General features: G+C 42.4%; 1 protein-coding gene across 1 annotated transcript in view; it reads right to left on the reverse strand.

Moving 5' to 3' along the window:
* Nucleotides 1-18,268, reverse strand: part of Mroh2b (maestro heat like repeat family member 2B) — a 70,414-nt gene that overhangs the window by 1,392 nt on the left and 50,754 nt on the right. The window contains exons 29-40 of the mRNA XM_042690532.1: nt 17,482-17,579; nt 15,015-15,167; nt 9,684-9,841; nt 9,078-9,204; nt 8,408-8,595; nt 6,774-6,914; nt 6,127-6,241; nt 5,353-5,499; nt 4,904-5,086; nt 1,091-1,246; nt 639-770; nt 152-254 (exon numbers count right to left, since the gene is read on the reverse strand). Coding sequence (XP_042546466.1) covers nt 152-254; nt 639-770; nt 1,091-1,246; nt 4,904-5,086; nt 5,353-5,499; nt 6,127-6,241; nt 6,774-6,914; nt 8,408-8,595; nt 9,078-9,204; nt 9,684-9,841; nt 15,015-15,167; nt 17,482-17,579 — 1,701 coding nt within the window. The remainder of the gene's footprint in view (nt 1-151; nt 255-638; nt 771-1,090; nt 1,247-4,903; nt 5,087-5,352; nt 5,500-6,126; nt 6,242-6,773; nt 6,915-8,407; nt 8,596-9,077; nt 9,205-9,683; nt 9,842-15,014; nt 15,168-17,481; nt 17,580-18,268) is intronic.

Raw genomic sequence — 18,268 nt, forward strand, 5'->3', positions numbered from 1 at the left:
ACCTGGGCTGATCCAGAACTCCAGTCCTCCTGATCATTACTTCCTAAGCAGCTAGGACTGCAGGTTTGAATCACTAGCACCTGGTTTGGTTAGTTAACACAACAATGGGGAAAGCAAACACACCTGATGGGGACTTTTGATGTGAGCTCACCTGTGAGTTTGACCGCGGAGCTCCTGATCACCTCCCAGTTGCTGGCAAAGAAGGTGAATGTGTGCGTGTGGAGGATCCACAGAATTTCCTGGTTTTTCTTTGCCTAGAAGGAGATGTATATTAGCAAGAGCACAACTGGAAAGCAACTATAGCATTCAGTATCCTGTAGGTCTTCAGAAGGGAACTTTAAAGGCCAATGAACACTTACATAGACCCACTGATAACTGGCTTCCAGTTATGACTACTTGGGAGGTACCAGGGCTTAAGGCAAAAAGTAGACATGAATTTCAGCAACCTAGGAGAATGGACCCTCATTAGGACTTGAGAAAGTCATCAAGGGCTGTATGGGAAGATATAAAAAAAATTATTGTCGTCCTTCCAAGAGTCTTGGCTCTATCTAGAGAGTCATCGTCACACCGTTTCCCCTCGGGGTATGTGTCCAGATTCTTGTCCTGCCATTTTGGAAGTACGTTTGCTGTACACTCACCAGTTTCACACAGAATTGCCTATAGAAATCCCTGGCTCTTGGCAAGTCCTGAACAAGGAGATGATCTAAAATCCCGTAGAGTTCTTGCAGGCCCAGGAAAGGGATGCAGATGACCAAGACATCACGGCAGGCCTAGAGAAAACAGTTATCTACATTATAGCCTGTAAGGCTGAGGTCCTCATTCAGAAAGAAAGAAATGTCAAATAACATTGGCAAATGAGCAATCAAAATGAAAGGCTTGGATGGCTTTATAGTAATTATTGGTATTTCCCCAAGGTTCAAGGGTGGGAAGGGATGCCAAAAAAGAGCCTAGAATGGGAGGAGTGGTTTTGAGGTTCAGTTCTGAGGGATGACTTCAGATCTGGCTACTACCAGCCCAGCTAGGCCAGACTTCTGGCACTTCTCACCCAGGAGAGAGGATGTAGTACAGGTGTCTGTGGTGGGTCACTTACAGTTCCAATCTTAGGATTGGGATCCCAGAGGTGAAGAAGAAATGAAATCATGCTCTTCTTAATTTCTTCGGCAAAAAAAGGTTTCCACCTTCTTCCTGTTAGGGATGCCAGATTCTCAAATAGGAGGATGGCAGTCAATCTCACATCATCTTGCTCCTGTTGTGACAAATGCAACTTCTCACAGACCATTCCCTGTCAGCACCCACCAAAGGAAGGATGGGATCTGGCCATGAGGATATTCTTTTCATAGCCTCGGCATGTTCTGAGATTTCCCCTCTTTCCCCCCAACCCCCGCCCCCCCCCCCCCCCTCCAAGAAGTTTTCTCTCCCTGCACACATGTTTGAGAAACCATGAGTCTAGGGTTGGGGTAACACTGTAGAACTGGAGTATGATTCTGTCTTTGATGAGTGCTGGGGGTGTTTGATGTGATCTGACAAACAAAGGTGCTGGCAGCCGAAGGCAACAGATAATTCCTGTTGTTTTTGTATTTTACACAAAATAGTCAGTTGGATTTGTCGCTCGCCTGCAGTTGTAGGATGTCTATCCTACATTGTTCTTCTCTAACCTGTCAAATACACAACTCTGGAACTTGGACCTTGACTAAATAAAAAAGTGCCTGGCCTTACAGTTGAATGGATGAAGTTATAAGCCTCCCTTGGCTTTTTGTCCATGATGGCCGAGAATGATTTCAAGAAGCAACGGCAAAGATGACAGAGGAGCTTCGCCTGCCTGTCATCTCTCATGTGAACTTTGAGCTTATGGTTTAGAGGTCCAACAAAAGCAGATGGACTTTTCTGGAGTTTTCTTTTTATAGGTCTAGAAAACTGATTTAATGAATGCATATGAACACAGAGGGATAAAAGGAAAAGTAATCATGAGCCACAGAATGTTATTTCAAGAAACAAAAAGCATAAAAAGGAATTTGATGTAGGTGTTTCAGAAAAATGTCTTGTTTGGGAAAAGGCCAAGGTAGCTAAATGAATACAAGCGATGTGATTTTTCATAATGGACCAGAGGCTAGAAACACATTCTTAAAATAGATGAATAGACATGCAAAAGTATATTTGTTAAATATTCATTTTTGGAAAAAGAAAACAAAATCAAAGTACTTAAGAGGGAAGAAGACTTTCAAGTTTTCTATCATTAACAGAAAGACAGATGATGAAAAAGCAGGAGAAAGAAATGGCAGAATATTGTAGGGTTCCAGGAGATGCATTAAGAAGTGCCCATCAGTACAGGTTGGCCCATTGTAACAATGAGATGTACAAGACACTATGTTGAAAACGAACTTTACAACTTCGGGGGGTGGGAGAGGGAGGAGTTGTGGGGAGGGAAGGGAGTAACAATGCTCAATAGGAAATGTACTCATTATCTTACTCATGTAACTGTAACCCAACCCCTCTGCACAGTATCTTTACAATAAAATATATATTAAAAAAAGAAGTGCCTATCAGGGTCTTCATGGATTCACAGAGAGCAAAATGACTGTTCACGGTGACAGCCTGGGAAATGGTAGCCAGTGGGGACCAGAGCATGGGGCTGCAGTGGGTTTTGCCATATCATCACCACACTTAGAGAATTTCATGAATGAATTTCTATTCTGAGAGGAAGTAAAGATAAAAAACCTTGAGAGAACAGAGAACGTCATGATTGCTTAATCTATAAGAAAATATAGGGACCAAGAGAAGTAAACTTGGAAAAGGATAATGTTGCAGAAAGAATAGCATGTCAGTACAGGATCTAAGTTTTTTTTTTTTTTTTTTTGGGTCTGGTTGTGGGGCCTGAACTCTGGGCCTGGGCACTGTCCCTCAGCTCTTCAGCTCAAGGCTAGCACTCTACCACTTGAGCCACAGCGCCACTTCCAGCTTTTTTTCTTTTTGCTTATGTGGTGCTGAGGAAACGAACCCAGGGCCTCGTGCATGCAAGGCAAGCGCTCTACCACTGAGCCACCTCCCCAGCCCAAGACCTAAGTTTTGTAAAGTTTACTAGTATGTAGGTGCAACTCCAGTTAGGAAGAATAAAGATTTCACCTATTAACTAGTAAGAATTCAAGTCTATTTCTTCAATAGCACTGAGAAACACTATCTTGATCACACAACTACTAGGCAGATTTGTGATTTCCTAAGAACTCAGATCCAAGAAACTCAGAATTATTGTTATCAGTTTAACAAGAACCCAGAAAGCCTAACAGGTGGGGTCTGTAGGAGAGACTTCAGTTCTTTGCTAAGATTGCCATCAATTATCTGTGTAATGAGAAAAAAGAGAATGTCTTTGGTATTTTTACAGTAGGAACTAATTGGGTGTGAGCTCATAAGCACTTTTGAGGACAATTTGAGAATTAAAAGTGAAGTGGGTAATTTAGAGTAAAAGTTTAGAGAAAAAGAAAGCAGAAGTTGTTTTTAAAAGCTAGATTTAGGCTAGTACAAACAGAAAATTTTAAAAATACATTTGAGAATTACATACTGTGACATCAAAACTAAGGATCCTATGGTTACTAAATGGCAAAAGAGGAACAAAGAAAAATATTTTAGAAATGGAATAGGTAGGAAAAGGTTGGACTTGAGAGATCATTTTTTCATTAAATTCGATTTAGATATCTCAAGTCTCATTTGGAGATACAACTCAGTCACTGGCTTATAATATATTCAGTGAGCAGAAAAATAGGTTTATGGTCAATACCGAATAAAATGAAAACTTCTTAGTCTGCAGAGAAAAAAGTAAATAAGTGTTTTAATAAAACCCTAATGGTTATGGAGGAGGCACTGGAGGCAGCAATGAGCACGTTTCTATCTCCTCTGACAACCGATCACAAGGAAATAGCTTTAGATTTAAGTTGTCATGCCGTGGGTGTTTACATTGACGGTGGTGGGAAAAGCCCAAAATAAATGGTTAAATACAATTTCTTTGAAACTATAAAAGAAATGATTTTCTTGTGTTTAGACTTACAGACTGATCATTTCTAAAATTAGGTCCATGGATTAGATCAGACATTAACAAACTTTTTCTGAAAATGGACAAACCATATATAAATTTGAATTTGTGAACCCAATGGTCTCTAAGAGCTAATGAACTTGGCTTGTGGTGTGTGCAAGCACACAAAGACAATATGTAATCAATGAGTGTGTCTGCATTCCAATAACAGGTTATCAAAGAATCAGGCTGTGGGCTAGATTAGTTCTTTCTGTTGGGGTTTACTGACTCCTGGACCAATGAGTCTTTTAAGTTTGAAACTGGGAAGACAGTGCAGTGACAACATCATCCTTATTAAGGCCCTAGTCCAGCATTGAATATTATCCTAATCTTTGTTGCTCTCCAAAATGAGAATTTCGGTGCAAGCAATCTATTTGGTGGTGGGTTCCAGGAAAGTGAGCTTGGGGAATAGAGAGGAGAAAAAGAAGGGAGAAGAACTAAAAGAAACAGGATTTTTTTTAAAAAAAAGGAATTTTAGTGAGCAGACAAGTAGTACTCAATTCTCTTGAGGGATGAGGAAACATCTACAAACTCTCCTCTCACTATTTCAAAGCCCTTCCTGGGGCTTTCTTTCCCCCAGTGTTTCTTTCTCAGCCTATTTAGCTCACTTGTAACTCCCAGACCAGGGAGTACCTTCTAGCAGACAGACACAGACAGACATGGCAAGTCGACAGCTGTGACAGCTGTGTAGGGGTTGTTTGCAAGTAACCTCAGGACTGGCCAGGAGATAATGGTAGGGCACTGATTATGGTCTTCTGCAAGCTCTCCCAGACTCTTTTCCTCTTCATTTGATTTTCTCTCCCCGCCCCCCCCCCCCCCTTGAGGAAGAAAGGCTCAACTTACATCTTCAAAGAAGGTTCTTGTTTGTAGCACTATTTCCTTGAAGTAGAAGCTCACGTCTCTGTCTGTGAGAAGCTCCATGATCTTTTTGAGAGCCTTCAAGCTTTCGCAGACCACTTCGGTGCGAGCCAGGTGATAGAGACCTCTGATGACAGACTCTAACATTATCTGCTTATGCTTCTTCACCTATTTAGAAAAAAAGCTTTCTCAATCCCAAGCACTGTTCTGCGTGTATACCAAGCACAGGGATGAAATCCCCACGTACAAGAGGTGCATGTTCTATTGAGGGTCCCAGGCACCTCCATTCAAATTTGCCACTTCAGCAATGTATTGGGATTTTCACTTCATTTCTATGAACTATTAAGTGTGGGTTAATAAAGTGTTATAGTAAAGAAAAAGAAAATGAAACTTCTCAACCTACATGAACAGTTTTCCTCGAGAAGGCCGCGTACCTTGTGAGGGGCCCCGGATGCTGTGTTCCCCAGCCCTCGGATGGCCATTTGCCTCAGAGTAGCGTTGGTGTCCCAGGCGCTCTGATCCATCAAGATCAGAACCTCTCGCAGATTGCCATGCTTCCACAGGACCGGCTCCTTCATGAGCTGTAATCAACACACTCCTCCCCTTTAGTTAAGGGAGTGGCCTCCCTTCAGGAGGGTGCCAAAGGCATCTGAACTACAAGTAAAGTCAGGGCCTGGCTGGAGTTGGAGTGGAAGAGGAGGCCCTGGAGTTAGACTGCTCGTCCTGTAGTGGCTCAGCTCTGGATGTGAGCAGCCCACAGTTCAGGTTATCTGGTGGTGAGCACCAGAGCATCTACTTAAGAGGAGGTTTCTAGTTCCCATAGAAGAGTGGGGCAGAAGAAAACAAACAGAGGAACCAACTAGAAATCATGGATGATGCTTCTTGTCTGGACTGATTGGGATAGTTTTAAGGTCGGATTTGGAAGGGACATAACGTGCTTGTTTGTTTAGCTCTTATGGCCACTTCCAGACTTGGGCATGTCCCCTCTTCGCCCTGGAAGGTCTGTTTCTGCAGGTGTTGGGTAGGAGATGGTAGAAGTGGGTCCTTCTGCCTCTTCCACTCTCTGCTTAGGTATCTCTGGCAGGGACTGCTCCCTTAAAGGCCCCCTTTCCCGTGATTTAAGCCCTCACTGAACTCCAGCCCCTCACGCAAGCATCCATGGGATCCCGGGACCCCATAAGCATGTTGGGATGCCCGCTCCCCCTTGCCTCGGAGAAGAAAGCCGTGCCAGTTATCCGGTAGTTCTCGGAGGAGGAGGTGAGAGATGGGAGAAGGTGCACCATGATCTCTAGTATGACGCCATGTTGCCAGACGGCCATGCTCCTGGAAAATGCAAATTTGGGCGAAGATGCTTTCCCCTCCACCCACAGGAAATGTTAATCTAGTTTCTCAGGCACACAGTATAGATTCAGTGGAATGCTTGATGAAGCTAAAATAGCCTACTGAAACATCCAGTTTATTGTAGTTTGTCGCAAGCATTTCATTTGAATTTTGTTTTGAAATAAGGTGTTATGACGTAGCGCAGGCTGGCCTTGAACTTTCAATTCTCCTGCCTCCACTTGCTGTGTGCTAGGATAATGGGTGGGTGCCATCATACTGGGCTCAAATCTCTCTCTCTCTCTCTCTCTCCCCCCCCCTCCCTACTCCCCCTCTCTCCCTCTTTCTCCATCATGTGTCATGAGTTTGGTTGATACTGCCATCTCCCCTTCCATCTTTGTTCTCCCTTCCATTATGTTCCTCTCTGGACGATAGCTTTTAGGTGAGTAGATTTTTTTCTCAGCGTAACTGCCTGTGTTTTTATTTTTTGTTTTTAGTGTTTTCTTTTCCACTGAGTGGCACACTATTTGCCCCTCACCTGGCGAGTGCACACACTCCTATGTGATGGTTCTCAGGACTGCTAAGCAAGGTCCACAGGTTATCCCCCTCATCAGATTCTTTCGCAAGACCTTCTTTCATGGCTTGGGTTTGTAGACACTTCAGACTTGCTATGGAGAGCCTAGAGGAGACAGCAGACAACATCGCAGCCAGCCAAACTCATATAGGGAATTGTGAATTCCCCAGTTCACTCCCCCAACCTCGCATTGATGGATGCTGAACAAACAACAACAAACCCCCCCAAAACAAGGGGTCCCTGCTTTGCTCTTACTCTTCAGTCTTGGCGTCAACAGAGAACACTTGAAAAGTGTGAGCCAGCAAGTCCATGTAATTTTGTCAATCCTCATGAGGAAAGAAAAATACCCTTGTTCTCAGACTCTGAGCATCCTTAGGATCAGGGTGCATTGTGCAGTGAATGGTGTGGTCTAATTCCTTTTGGGAGTCTCTATCTGCAGTGTGATTGCACTTGTTCCGCACAGTCATATAAGCATGCGTGCACTCAGGCACGGCTTTTATACTGCTGTCATTTTAGTACAGCTTGAATATTATAGGAACAGCATTCATTTTGACTAAATGCTCTTTAAAATGTCTTTTTAAAAGGTTACACTATGAATTGACATTGTAATGAGAAAGTTATGAAACAGTTCAGAGAAAGAGAAATGTGATGTAGGAGAAAATCTATACCTACTAACTCTTAAATAGCCTTTTGTCTTTCCTTCACAAATTAAAGGTCTCACTGTGTAACTGAGAATAGCCTCTGACTTGCTTTCTTAGAGCTTCAGCCTTCTTCCATGTGCTGGGATTACACATGTACATCAACACACCCAACTCAAAACTTCTTTTTTTTTTGGTCTCTAATAGGGCTTGAACTCAAGGCCTGGACACTGTCCCTGAGCTCTTTTGTTTGAGGCTAATGCTCTACTATTTTGAGCCATATTACCACCTTTGGTTTTCTAGTAGTTAATTGGACATAAGAGTCTCATGGCCTGCCCAGGGAGGCTTTGAACTGTGATCAACTGGTCTCAGCCCCCTGAGTAGCTAAGATTACAGGCATGAGCTATTAGTGCTCAATCCCTTAAAAGACCTCTACTGATAAATATTAAACATCTGAAACAAAAGTGCCATATCTTCTGAGATATGTACAATTTCAGATACATTTAAAAATGTAAAAAAAATGCAAGGAAGCATTTATGGCTTCATTGGGAGTCTATTTTCTCAATGATTCACAAGGTAATGTTGCTTATTTCAACTGTTAAGTCTTAGATTTGATGCAACTTGGTGCTTATTTTTATTTATTTTTTTTCCTTCTTTGGGTGGCTTTGATATCACAGAATTCCAGTTTTCCCAGAAAGATCCCAATAAAGGAAGCCAAAGGAAAGAGAAGATCCTCTGAGGAAGTATTCCATCGCTGGTCATTCTGGGCAGCTATTCTGGGAACTGGCTCAGGGAAAGGTAACTACTGGGCCTGGTAACACAGCCTAAGGACTCATAAGATATTGTTTCCTCCCAAGTGTTTGATGCCAGGTCAGAAAGCACAGATCTTGGCCTGCACAGGCCACTTCAGGAGTCTGGGATCAGACCTCTTAGGAATACTCTCCTTGCTAGACCCTTTACCTGCAGGGGTCTGGAGTCTGCTGTCGTTCCCCTGGCTGCATCACACGCCGCCTGTGACTCAAAGCAGAAACGGGCATCTTCTGGCCTAGTGTGCAGCTGACCAGCTTCAAGAGGAGTGTGAAGAGTTCTGGATACAAGCTAGTGACAGGGCCTCCCGTTAAGAGCACTTCGTACATAGCACAGGCCACCTGACGGGGACAGAGGACCTCGGGTCAGCAAGTCTTTCCTCCAAGGTCTCTTCTTCCTAGGCTGATGGCCAAGTTTGTCCCTTGCCTCCCCAACTGAACGTTTTCCAAGCTGACTATGTTCATCATGAGACACAAAGGAGACATTAGTCTCCAAGCCTCTGGCTTCCAGTTGTTTCTCTCTCTTGAGCAGTCCCAAGAGAGATTTTGTTTTACAGCATTAGGAGTTTTCAACAACAACAAAAAATGTTGCTTTGGGTATTGTGGAGAATATTCTGAAACACAGATGAATAGATTTTAAGGCTGAGAAATTTGCTTCCAATTATGATCACAGGGAAATATGTCACAGGTACAAGGCCATCCCCATTCATCTAATATGAAGTGGAGTGGGATTAAAGTTACGCAGGAGAGAAGACAAGCAATGCTAGAACACCAAGGTTGCTCGCTAGCGCAGTTCCATGTACGTGATGAAATGTCCAACTCACAGAAATGGCTTCTATCCCAGCGATGTCATCTTCTAACCTGATCTGCAGTTTGTCTATCAGGGCTCGTATGAGTTTGCCACTGGAGGCTGGGTTTTCAGCCAACGTTTTCCACAGTGTCTTTGTGTCCCTAGAATGGCAAGGCAGGATGTTGACAGATAAGGCTCAATTCCTGTAAGCTTTCCCATCTCACTATAACCACCTGATGACACATCACAATTTCAAGGAGTATGCTATCATGCTAGGAGATATGGAAGATATATTATTTAACAATCTAACAGTCTTCCTTTGGGGTACTGAGATTCATAAATATCTATTAAGATGAAAATCAGTTCCACAGAAAGAGGAAAGATATTAACTTACTTCTATAGAGTAAATGTATATATATATATATGATGTATATATACATAATATATGGGTTAATGGATGTAGATATATAATTATTATTCAATAAAATGATTTAAAGAGCATCATTTGGATTCAATACCAATTTTTACATTGTTGTGCAGGTGAGATTTTTTCGACCTTTGTTCTCAAATAATAAATGCTCCGCCAATGCCACACAAGGTGGCCTTCCCTAGGTAATGAATGGGTGGAATGAGGATTTACCTGTCATAGGGCAGAGGCTTCTGTAGCAGGTTGACAACAACTGCATCCATGTGGAAGCTGGCTATCTGGGAGATGGCTTCGAGCATAAACTGAAAACTTTCCTCCTTTTGTCTGAGGACTGGCATGTGATGGTAAATGGTGCTCAGAATATCCAGTAGCTAAAAAGGAAGCCAGAATAACACATTAAGTTGCCATTTTCTTTCTGCATGAAGGGCCCAGGGAAAGTACCATCAGCGTATCGTGGGTGGTTAATGAATTGCAAATGGTGTTCAAAGCAACAATTGATTCTACACATGGCTGGTTTCTTACTCAAGAAGATTACTGCAGAACTGGTATTTACTCATTGCAGTTTGGCAAGCATTTGGGGAAAGCAAGTGGTGAGTTAGGCAATGAGGGGGATAAACTGAAGAGGAAAAAGATCCAACCCTTTATTAGTGATCGGATAAAGGACACCAGTCATCTGCTCAGAGGAATGAACTCTAGGTGGCCCAGACAAATACTAATCCAGAAACAGATTGCAGGGATTCTTTTCAGAGGGGATTTAGGTTGGTCAAGGAACACATCCTTGTCAGAAAGAACACAGGTAAAGATGTAGACTTGGAAGAAAAAAAACCCAAGAGAACTGACAGAGCATAGGATTTTTAGGAGAGCCAAGATTTCTATATAATATTACAATGGTGGATATATCATCGTACACTTTAAGAGACCCAGAGAATGAAGGATACAAAGAGGGAACTTTAGCTGGGCATGGTGGTGCATGCCTCTAATCTCAGCTACTCAGGAGGTGGAGGAAAGGGGATATCAAGTTTGGGATCAGCCTCAAAAGCTAAATAAAATAAAAGGACTGGGAGTGGGGAGGAGTTTCTTGAGTGGGAAAGTGTTTACCTAGAATAAAGAAAGACTTGGGTTAGATCTCTCTGTCTCTCTGTGTCTGTCTTTCTGTCTGTCTGTCTGTCTGTCTGTCTGTCTGTCTCTCTCTCTCTCTCTCTCTCACACACACACACACACACAGAGGAGAATGAACTAACCTTAAACAATGGGACTCCAAGCAGCAATGCTATCATTATAATGTGGACTTAGATATATTCCCACCTACAGTAACAGAGGTAGTGAACACTGTGATTTCAGACGTCACACTCTGAAGGGTGATGTTGATAGTGGGGGAGATTGGGTGTGTGGGGGCAAGGATATAACTCTTCTAAAGAATAAAAACTACCATGTAACAATAAAGGCTGTATATGACAAACCTACAGCCAGCATTATACTCAATGGTGAAAAACTAAAGCCATTTCCTCTTAACTCAGGAACAAGACAAGGATGCCCACTCTCTCCACTTCTCTTCAATCTAGTATTAGAATGCCTAGCTACAGCAATAAGACAAGATGCAGACATAAAGGGGATCCAAATAGGGAAAGAAGAAATAAAACTCTCCCTCTTTGCAGATGACATGATCTTGTATTTAAAGAATCCCATAGACTCCACTCCCAAATTACTCAAGCTGATTCAAAACTTTGGCAAAGTAGCAGGTTATAAAATTAACCCCCAAAAATCAATGGCTTTTCTGTATGCCAACAATGAGAAAAGTGTGGCTGAAATTAGGAAAGCAACTCCATTTGTAATAGCCCCACAAAAAATAAAATACCTAGGAATTAACTAAAGAAGTGAAGGACCTCTATGATGAAAACTTTAAAATCTTGAAAAAGGAAATCAACACAGAACTTAAAAAATGGCAAAACCTCCCATGCTCCTGGATTGGAAAGATTAACATCGTGAAAATGGCAATACTTCCCAAGGCTATCTACAAATTCAACGCAATACCTATCAAAATTCCACCCTCATTCTTCAAGGAAATAGAAGAGGCAATCCAAAAATTCATATGGAACAATAAAAGACCCCGAATAGCAAAAACGCTCCTGAATGGAAAGAACACTGCTGGAGGAATATCAATACCAAACTTCAAACTCTACTATAAAGCCATAGTAATCAAAACAGCTTGGTATTGGCATAAGAACAGACCTCAGGACCAATGGAATAGAATTGAAAACCCAGAAATGAACCTACAGACCTATAGCCATCTAATCTTCGACAAGGGAGCTAAAACAATACAATGGAAGACAGACAGCCTCTTCAGTAAATGGTGCTGGCAAAACTGGTTAACTACATGTAGAAAACTAAAGCTAGATCCTTATATATCACCCTGCACCAGAATCAACTCCAAATGGATCAAAGACCTTGAACTCAAAGCAGACACTCTGAAAACATTACAGGATGGAATAGGAGAAACCCTGCGTCTCCTTGGCTCAGGCCAAAATTTTCTGAATAGAGACCCGGAAACACAACAAATCAAAGAAAGGTTGGACAAATGGGATTGCATAAGGTTGCAGAGCTTCTGCGGGGCAAATGACATAGCTAGCAAGATCAATAGAAAGCCCACGGATTGGGAGAAGATCTTTACTAGCCATACAACGGACAAGGGTCTCATATCTAAAATATACTTGGAACTCAAAAAATTAAACCCCCCAACAACAAATCCTCAAAGAAACAACTGCCCAATAAGTAAGTGGGCGAAAGACTTAAAGAGAAGCTTCTCTGAAGAAGAAAGAAGGATGGCCAATAGACACATGAAGAAATGTTCAACATCCCTAGCCATAAAAGAAATGCAAATCAAAACAACATTGAGATATCACCTCACTCCAGTTAGAACGGCAAAAATCAAGAACTCTAACAACAACAGATGCTGGAGGGGATGTGGACAGAAAGGAACCTTACTTCATTGTTGGTGGGAATGTAAACTTGTTCAACCACTTTGGAAAGCAGTATGGAGGTTCCTCAAAAGACTTCACATAGAACTCCCCTATGACCCAGCAATCCCACTTTTGGGCATTTACCCAAATGATCACAAACAAGACCACACTAAAGCTACCAGCACAACTATGTTTATTGCAGCATTATTTACCATAGCTAAGATATGGAACCAACCCAGATGCCCCTCAGTAGATGAATGGATCAAGAAAATGTGGTATATATACACAATGGAATTCTATGCCTCCATCAGAAAGAATGACATTTCCTCATTTGTTAGGAAATGGAAAGGCTTGGAAAAAATTATATTAAGTGAAGTAAGCCAGGTCCAAAGAAACATAGGTCCCACGGTTTCCCTTACTTGCAATATCTAGTATAGGTATGAGTCAAGCGGAAAAAGTCAGATAATGTGATGTTAGGAAAACGAACCCTCAAATATGTATTTTAATGTTTTTCTTTCTTTCATGCATGTGTTTCTAACGCATTTATAAGATTATTTCTTTGTTGCTTTGTATGCCCCTCCCCCACAGTGTAACCCCCGCTTTCACTATATTTGATGTCAGTATAACATGTGGAGGAGACGGGGACAAACAAGTCGTTTAAGGATTCAGGTGGACCTGTTGCAACAATGAGAAGTACAAAATGTCATGTCAAAACCAGCTTTACAATGTCGGTGTGTGGGGGGGTATGATTGGGTGGGGGGGAGGGGGGAGGCTGGGAAGGGAGGTGAAGGGTAAACAAAGGAGGAGGCTGCAATGCTTGGTAGGAAATGTATGCATTATCCTGCCCATGTAATTGTAACCCCTCTGTACAGTATGTTCTCAAATAAAAAAAAAAAAACAAAAAAACAAAAAAAACTACCATGTAAAAGAACCATGAGCTGGATATGGTGCTGTGTGCTTGTGATCCCAGCTACAGGAGAGACTATAGAGAAGAGGATGGTAATTTGAGGCTGGTTCTGTGGCAACAATTCCAGACCTTACCTGAAAAAGTACAGCCAAAAAAGTTCTAGGGGTATGGCTCAAGGGGTAGAGTGCCCATCTAACAAATGAGAGGCCATAAAGTCAAGTCCTAGTGCCAAGAAAAAAACCCATGAAGATATGGATATGAGAAAACGTCAAGAAGACCTCTGGAATAGACAGATGGGGACATCTGGAACACAGAGAAAACGAGAGTGACAAAAGGAAAGGTGAATCAGATCTAAGGGGCTGACTCCCACGGTCCTGAGTTTGGGAGCTGCTCTCTGTGAATAGGGAATGATGCTATGCGTTTCAGTTTTTCATGTGGACAAGGGCATTTGTTTATGCTAAAGATACTTTGCTTCTAGTGGAATTTCCTTTTAAAAATTTTTGTGTGAACAGTTAAATCTGATACCTCATGTACAATATCTTTCCTCAATTATTAGTTCATTATTTTCCCCTGCTGGTCCTGGGGCTTGAACTCTGGGCCTGGGTACTGTCTTTGCGTCTTTTTGAGCTCAAGGCTGGTGCTCTACCACTTGGGCCAGAGTGTCACTTCTGGCTTTTTCTGAGTAGTTTATTGGAGGTAAGTGTCTCTAGACTCTACTGCCCAGGCTGGCTTTGAACTGTGACGCTCAGATGCCAGCCTCCTTAGTGGCTAGGACTACAGACATGAGTCTGATCCCTTTAAAATGATTACCTAGAGTTCCAGCTCAGGGGTTGGATTCTCCATCAGAAATCGTTCCCTTATTGTGTGATCCATGTCTGCAGGAAACACACAGGCCTTCCATATTCCATATCAACGTTCATTTCCCACATATACCCCAGTGCCTCATGCATAGTTTAAACTCATTAAAACTTTAAGTGACTCTTCGTAAAGCAATAAGCACAGGGGCGTTTTCTAATGCCATTATTCCAAATCCACACTTCGGAGAACTTTAACATTAAGGGTGATTGACTCTGGGACGGAGGGATTTCTTTCTTTTCCCCCTGAAGGTGCTCTTACTTAGTTAAAATTACTTTCTTGCCTATTATTAATCATTGGTTAATAGCTTGTATTCTGTCTCTGACTTGAGGAGACAGGATAGACGTATGTACGTAGGACCTCTTAATCAAAATTCCTGAATTTAAATTCTGTGTACATTTGCTTAAGTGTCCAGTTGAGAGAGAGGACTGAGCATGTTCCCTAGTGCACTAGCAGCCTTGCTTAGCAGACTCCAAGCGCTCCTGGGTGTGAAGGAAAGGTGTGAAGAACAGAGGCCATCTCAGAACCATGCGTCTGGCCAGTATAAAGCTTCTAACAACAAGTTAGGCGCTCTGTTAGGCTCTAACAGGTAAAACCAGTGTGCTAACAAACCAGTTTTCCATGGCCTTGGTTCAGAGCTGATCACAGAGAACAGTTTGGAAAGGTTTTATGATTAATTCAAGTGGAGTTTCATTGCACATCTGGGTCTCTTACAGAGGCCTCTCAAGGCTACGAGCTCTTGCCTGCAAGGATGTCTGCTCTTGACAGACTGAGTAGTAGAGACTGACTTGGCATTTGCTCAACTTTACAATTGGCTGTGTTCACCTGATCTTCTAGAGCAACTCCATGCTCCTTCAGCGTTGTGATCAGCCATATGCCACAGGCTCTTGTGCACATGAGGTTGAGGGTTTCTAGGCCATCCAGTGTTTCCTCCAAGAACATTGTAATTTCTTCACTTGGGATGAATTTACAGACAATCTGAAAATATATCCAGAATGACTCATGTTATTAGCTACCTCCTTGTGCATCTGGGCCCTTAGCACATGCTGCTGTTTGTTTCGGGATACGAGGAACCACCGAGCAGCTTTCCAAATAGTTAACCTGGCATGGAAGCTATAGAAACGAGAGAAATCATTAGGAGAAGACATAGCATGACCCTTTTGACCTGGGGCTGCCTTTTGATCATTTCCTGTTTACTGCACCCCAAGCATGAGAAGGCTCTGCTCTTTTCAAATCGGAAGCTATAGCACACTCCCTAGGGAAAATATTTATATGGTGATATTTATTTTGTAAAAGTGCCATCATATACGTTTCATATATCATAGACAGATACCTCCAGCTTACCGCTGAATAGGTAAACCATGGGAAATTCAGGAAAATCTATCACATGTGCCAAGTGCCGGAGTGCTGTGCTGAACACGCAGGCGGCTGACAGTAACCATGCCATGCTCGTGTCTGCATCAGTACCAGCTGCAGTCAGTAAAAGGTAGAAATAACATTACAATTCTGGTCTTCAGGCACGAGAACAAGTATGTATCTGTGAGTATGTGTGCTGATAAAGAAGGGTGGGCAGTACGAGGTCAAGAGAGTAGCTGAGGGCTGGGAAGGTGGTTCAGTGGTAGAGCACTTGCCTTGCATGCCTGAGGCCCTGGGTTCCATTCCTCAGCACCACATAAGCAAAAAGAAAAAAGCCGGAAGTAGCGCTGTGGCTCAAGTGGTAGAGCGCTAGCCTTGAGCAGAAGAGCTGAGGGACAGCGCCCAGGCCCAGAGTTCAGGCCCCACGACAGGACCTCCCGCCCCCCCAAAAAGAGAGTAGCTGAGGCTTTATCTATTTAAACTGGAATGCTTTGCAGCCATCAGAGCATCCTATTCACAGCTAACATCCCTGCATGCATCAAATTGTCTGATGTTATTTTATTGAGAAGAAACAAGCTCCTTTCCATGCACAGTTGCTCATTCAAGACATTTCTGAGTTCTCATGGACAACTCACAGACTTCTGCCTTCCATGCTATGGCCTTGCTAGCATTTCGCTATGGCCTTGCTAGCGTTTCTTCCCTGTTCTCCTCAATTTCTCATGGTCTCTGTTGCTCCTCCTGGGTCCAAGTTAACCTCATCTCATATTGGGTTCTTACAGTCTCCTTTAAGCTGACTTCACTAACATTGTTCTCATCGGCTTGTATGCCAGTCATTCCCATAGCAGTCAGTTACGCTCATAACTAGAAAGTGAACCTCCTTCCAGAACCACTGCTAGCCCATGGAGGTCTTCACAAATCAGGGAAATGCTTCCTGTCCTTATGATACTTCACTTCTGTTTGTACATGCATACTGTCATACTGATTTTATTGGATCCTCTGTTGACGTCTGTGGAAAGCTTCCATGTATATAAATATGCCAAGCCTACATCACAGTGCGAGTGCCTTTTTATGTTTCACACTGGGCGCAGTTGTATGCAGTAACCCTGACTCCTCTGTTAAAAAACCTCATTGGCTTTTGATTTCAACTAGGATAAAAGACAATGTCTGTAATAAGGCTTGGAAAGCCTTTGAAACAGCTCTGAGCTGTCTCTTAGATTTCACTGCATACCTCTTTCTCCACCTTAGGGCCTTTAAATTTGCCATTTCTCCTCTACTTGGAGTGCTCTTTTCCAAATATTGTCAAGACTCTGTCGTAATTTCTTTCTAGAGGATCATCTCTCCCTCCTTTCCTTACTTGATTTTATTTTTTTCTCAGTTATCATTACTTGGTATAGTTATTTCTCAGTCTTCCTTTACTAGGATGTAATAAAAGCAGGAAGTTTGTCTTCCTCTCTCCACAGAGAGCCTAGAACAGAGCACAGCACGTACTAAATGCTCAAGAGATAATAGGTTAATGAACTCACCGTGGAATGTTTGAGTCAGTGAGTCCTCACAGTAACTCATTGTAAGCTATGAGTCTGATTATTTGTTTTGTTTTAGAAAAGTATAGACTAACTATCAGACAGGGCACATAGAATCCATACCATTGATTTCAAAGCCTGGTTCCATTCATTCCATTCCACTATATCCTATACTAGTGGAAAAGCCACAGAGTTTGCAAAGTTTTTTTTTTTTTATCAGATGCTATGCTTAGTAGCAGGTATTGGGAAGGAACATGCAAACAGAGTTAATGAATGATAGGGAAAAAGGTCTTTCATTTCGCTTGACTGTCCAAAGTCTTTGCCTCTTTTCCTAATGGGGCGTTAGTAACGTACTCACTTGGAAATTAACCCAGAATGGTCTTTATCCCTCATGGATAGTCTTCCATCTTTATTACCTTAGCTATTTTGGAGGCAATCTTGATCTGGACCTGCACATCATCACATGCCAGCCCTTCCTGTAAGCCCTGAAGTCTTTCCACTTCCAAGTGAATGCCTAAAATCAACCAAGGGACAAACACATATGAGCGCTCAAGAGACTCCAGCACACTGTTTTGACATAGTGATATTTCAGCTGCTTCAGCCTTTAAATAAATACAAGCAAGGTCTGCTGATGAGATGGTGAACCTGAGAGTACTTTCTGAACACAGTGCCCAGCTCAACACTCTGCTTATAAGGATCACTTTTATCAGTCGTAAAGACCACCTGAGGTAAAAGCTCCATGGTCGGGCTTGTACTTTTGCAGATGAGGAAACCAAGATAGAGATCCACGAAGTCATTTCCTCAAGGTCACAGAGTAAACACAGAGCAGTCAGAACTTGAACTCTGTTCTGTCTCATGAACCTCTTGGCTCTAACAACCCTGCTACAGTGCTATTTCTTTTGGAGTTCCATTCATTGGGGGAGCTTCTTTGGGGAAAATAAAAAGGAGTAACTATAGCAAAAAAAAGAAAGAAAAGAGATAACCAACAACTGAACAAGTGATTGTTGATATCAATTTATAAATACAGACCTAAGCAGCAATGACTTCCTGCTTGTAATTTGAATGCTTTGAGCCATTCTTGGTAACCAGGCCTAGCCCAGTAGGACATAAGGCACTTAGAATGTACGGAATGATCTTTTGCTAACAAAAGATAAAAAGTGGGTATATTTTTATTTTTCTTCACAGGAAGAGAACCCTTCACTT

This window comes from Dipodomys spectabilis, unplaced genomic scaffold (assembly GCF_019054845.1).
Source record: "Dipodomys spectabilis isolate Male_0828 unplaced genomic scaffold, ASM1905484v1 ptg000138l, whole genome shotgun sequence".
Lineage (NCBI taxonomy): Eukaryota > Metazoa > Chordata > Mammalia > Rodentia > Heteromyidae > Dipodomys > Dipodomys spectabilis.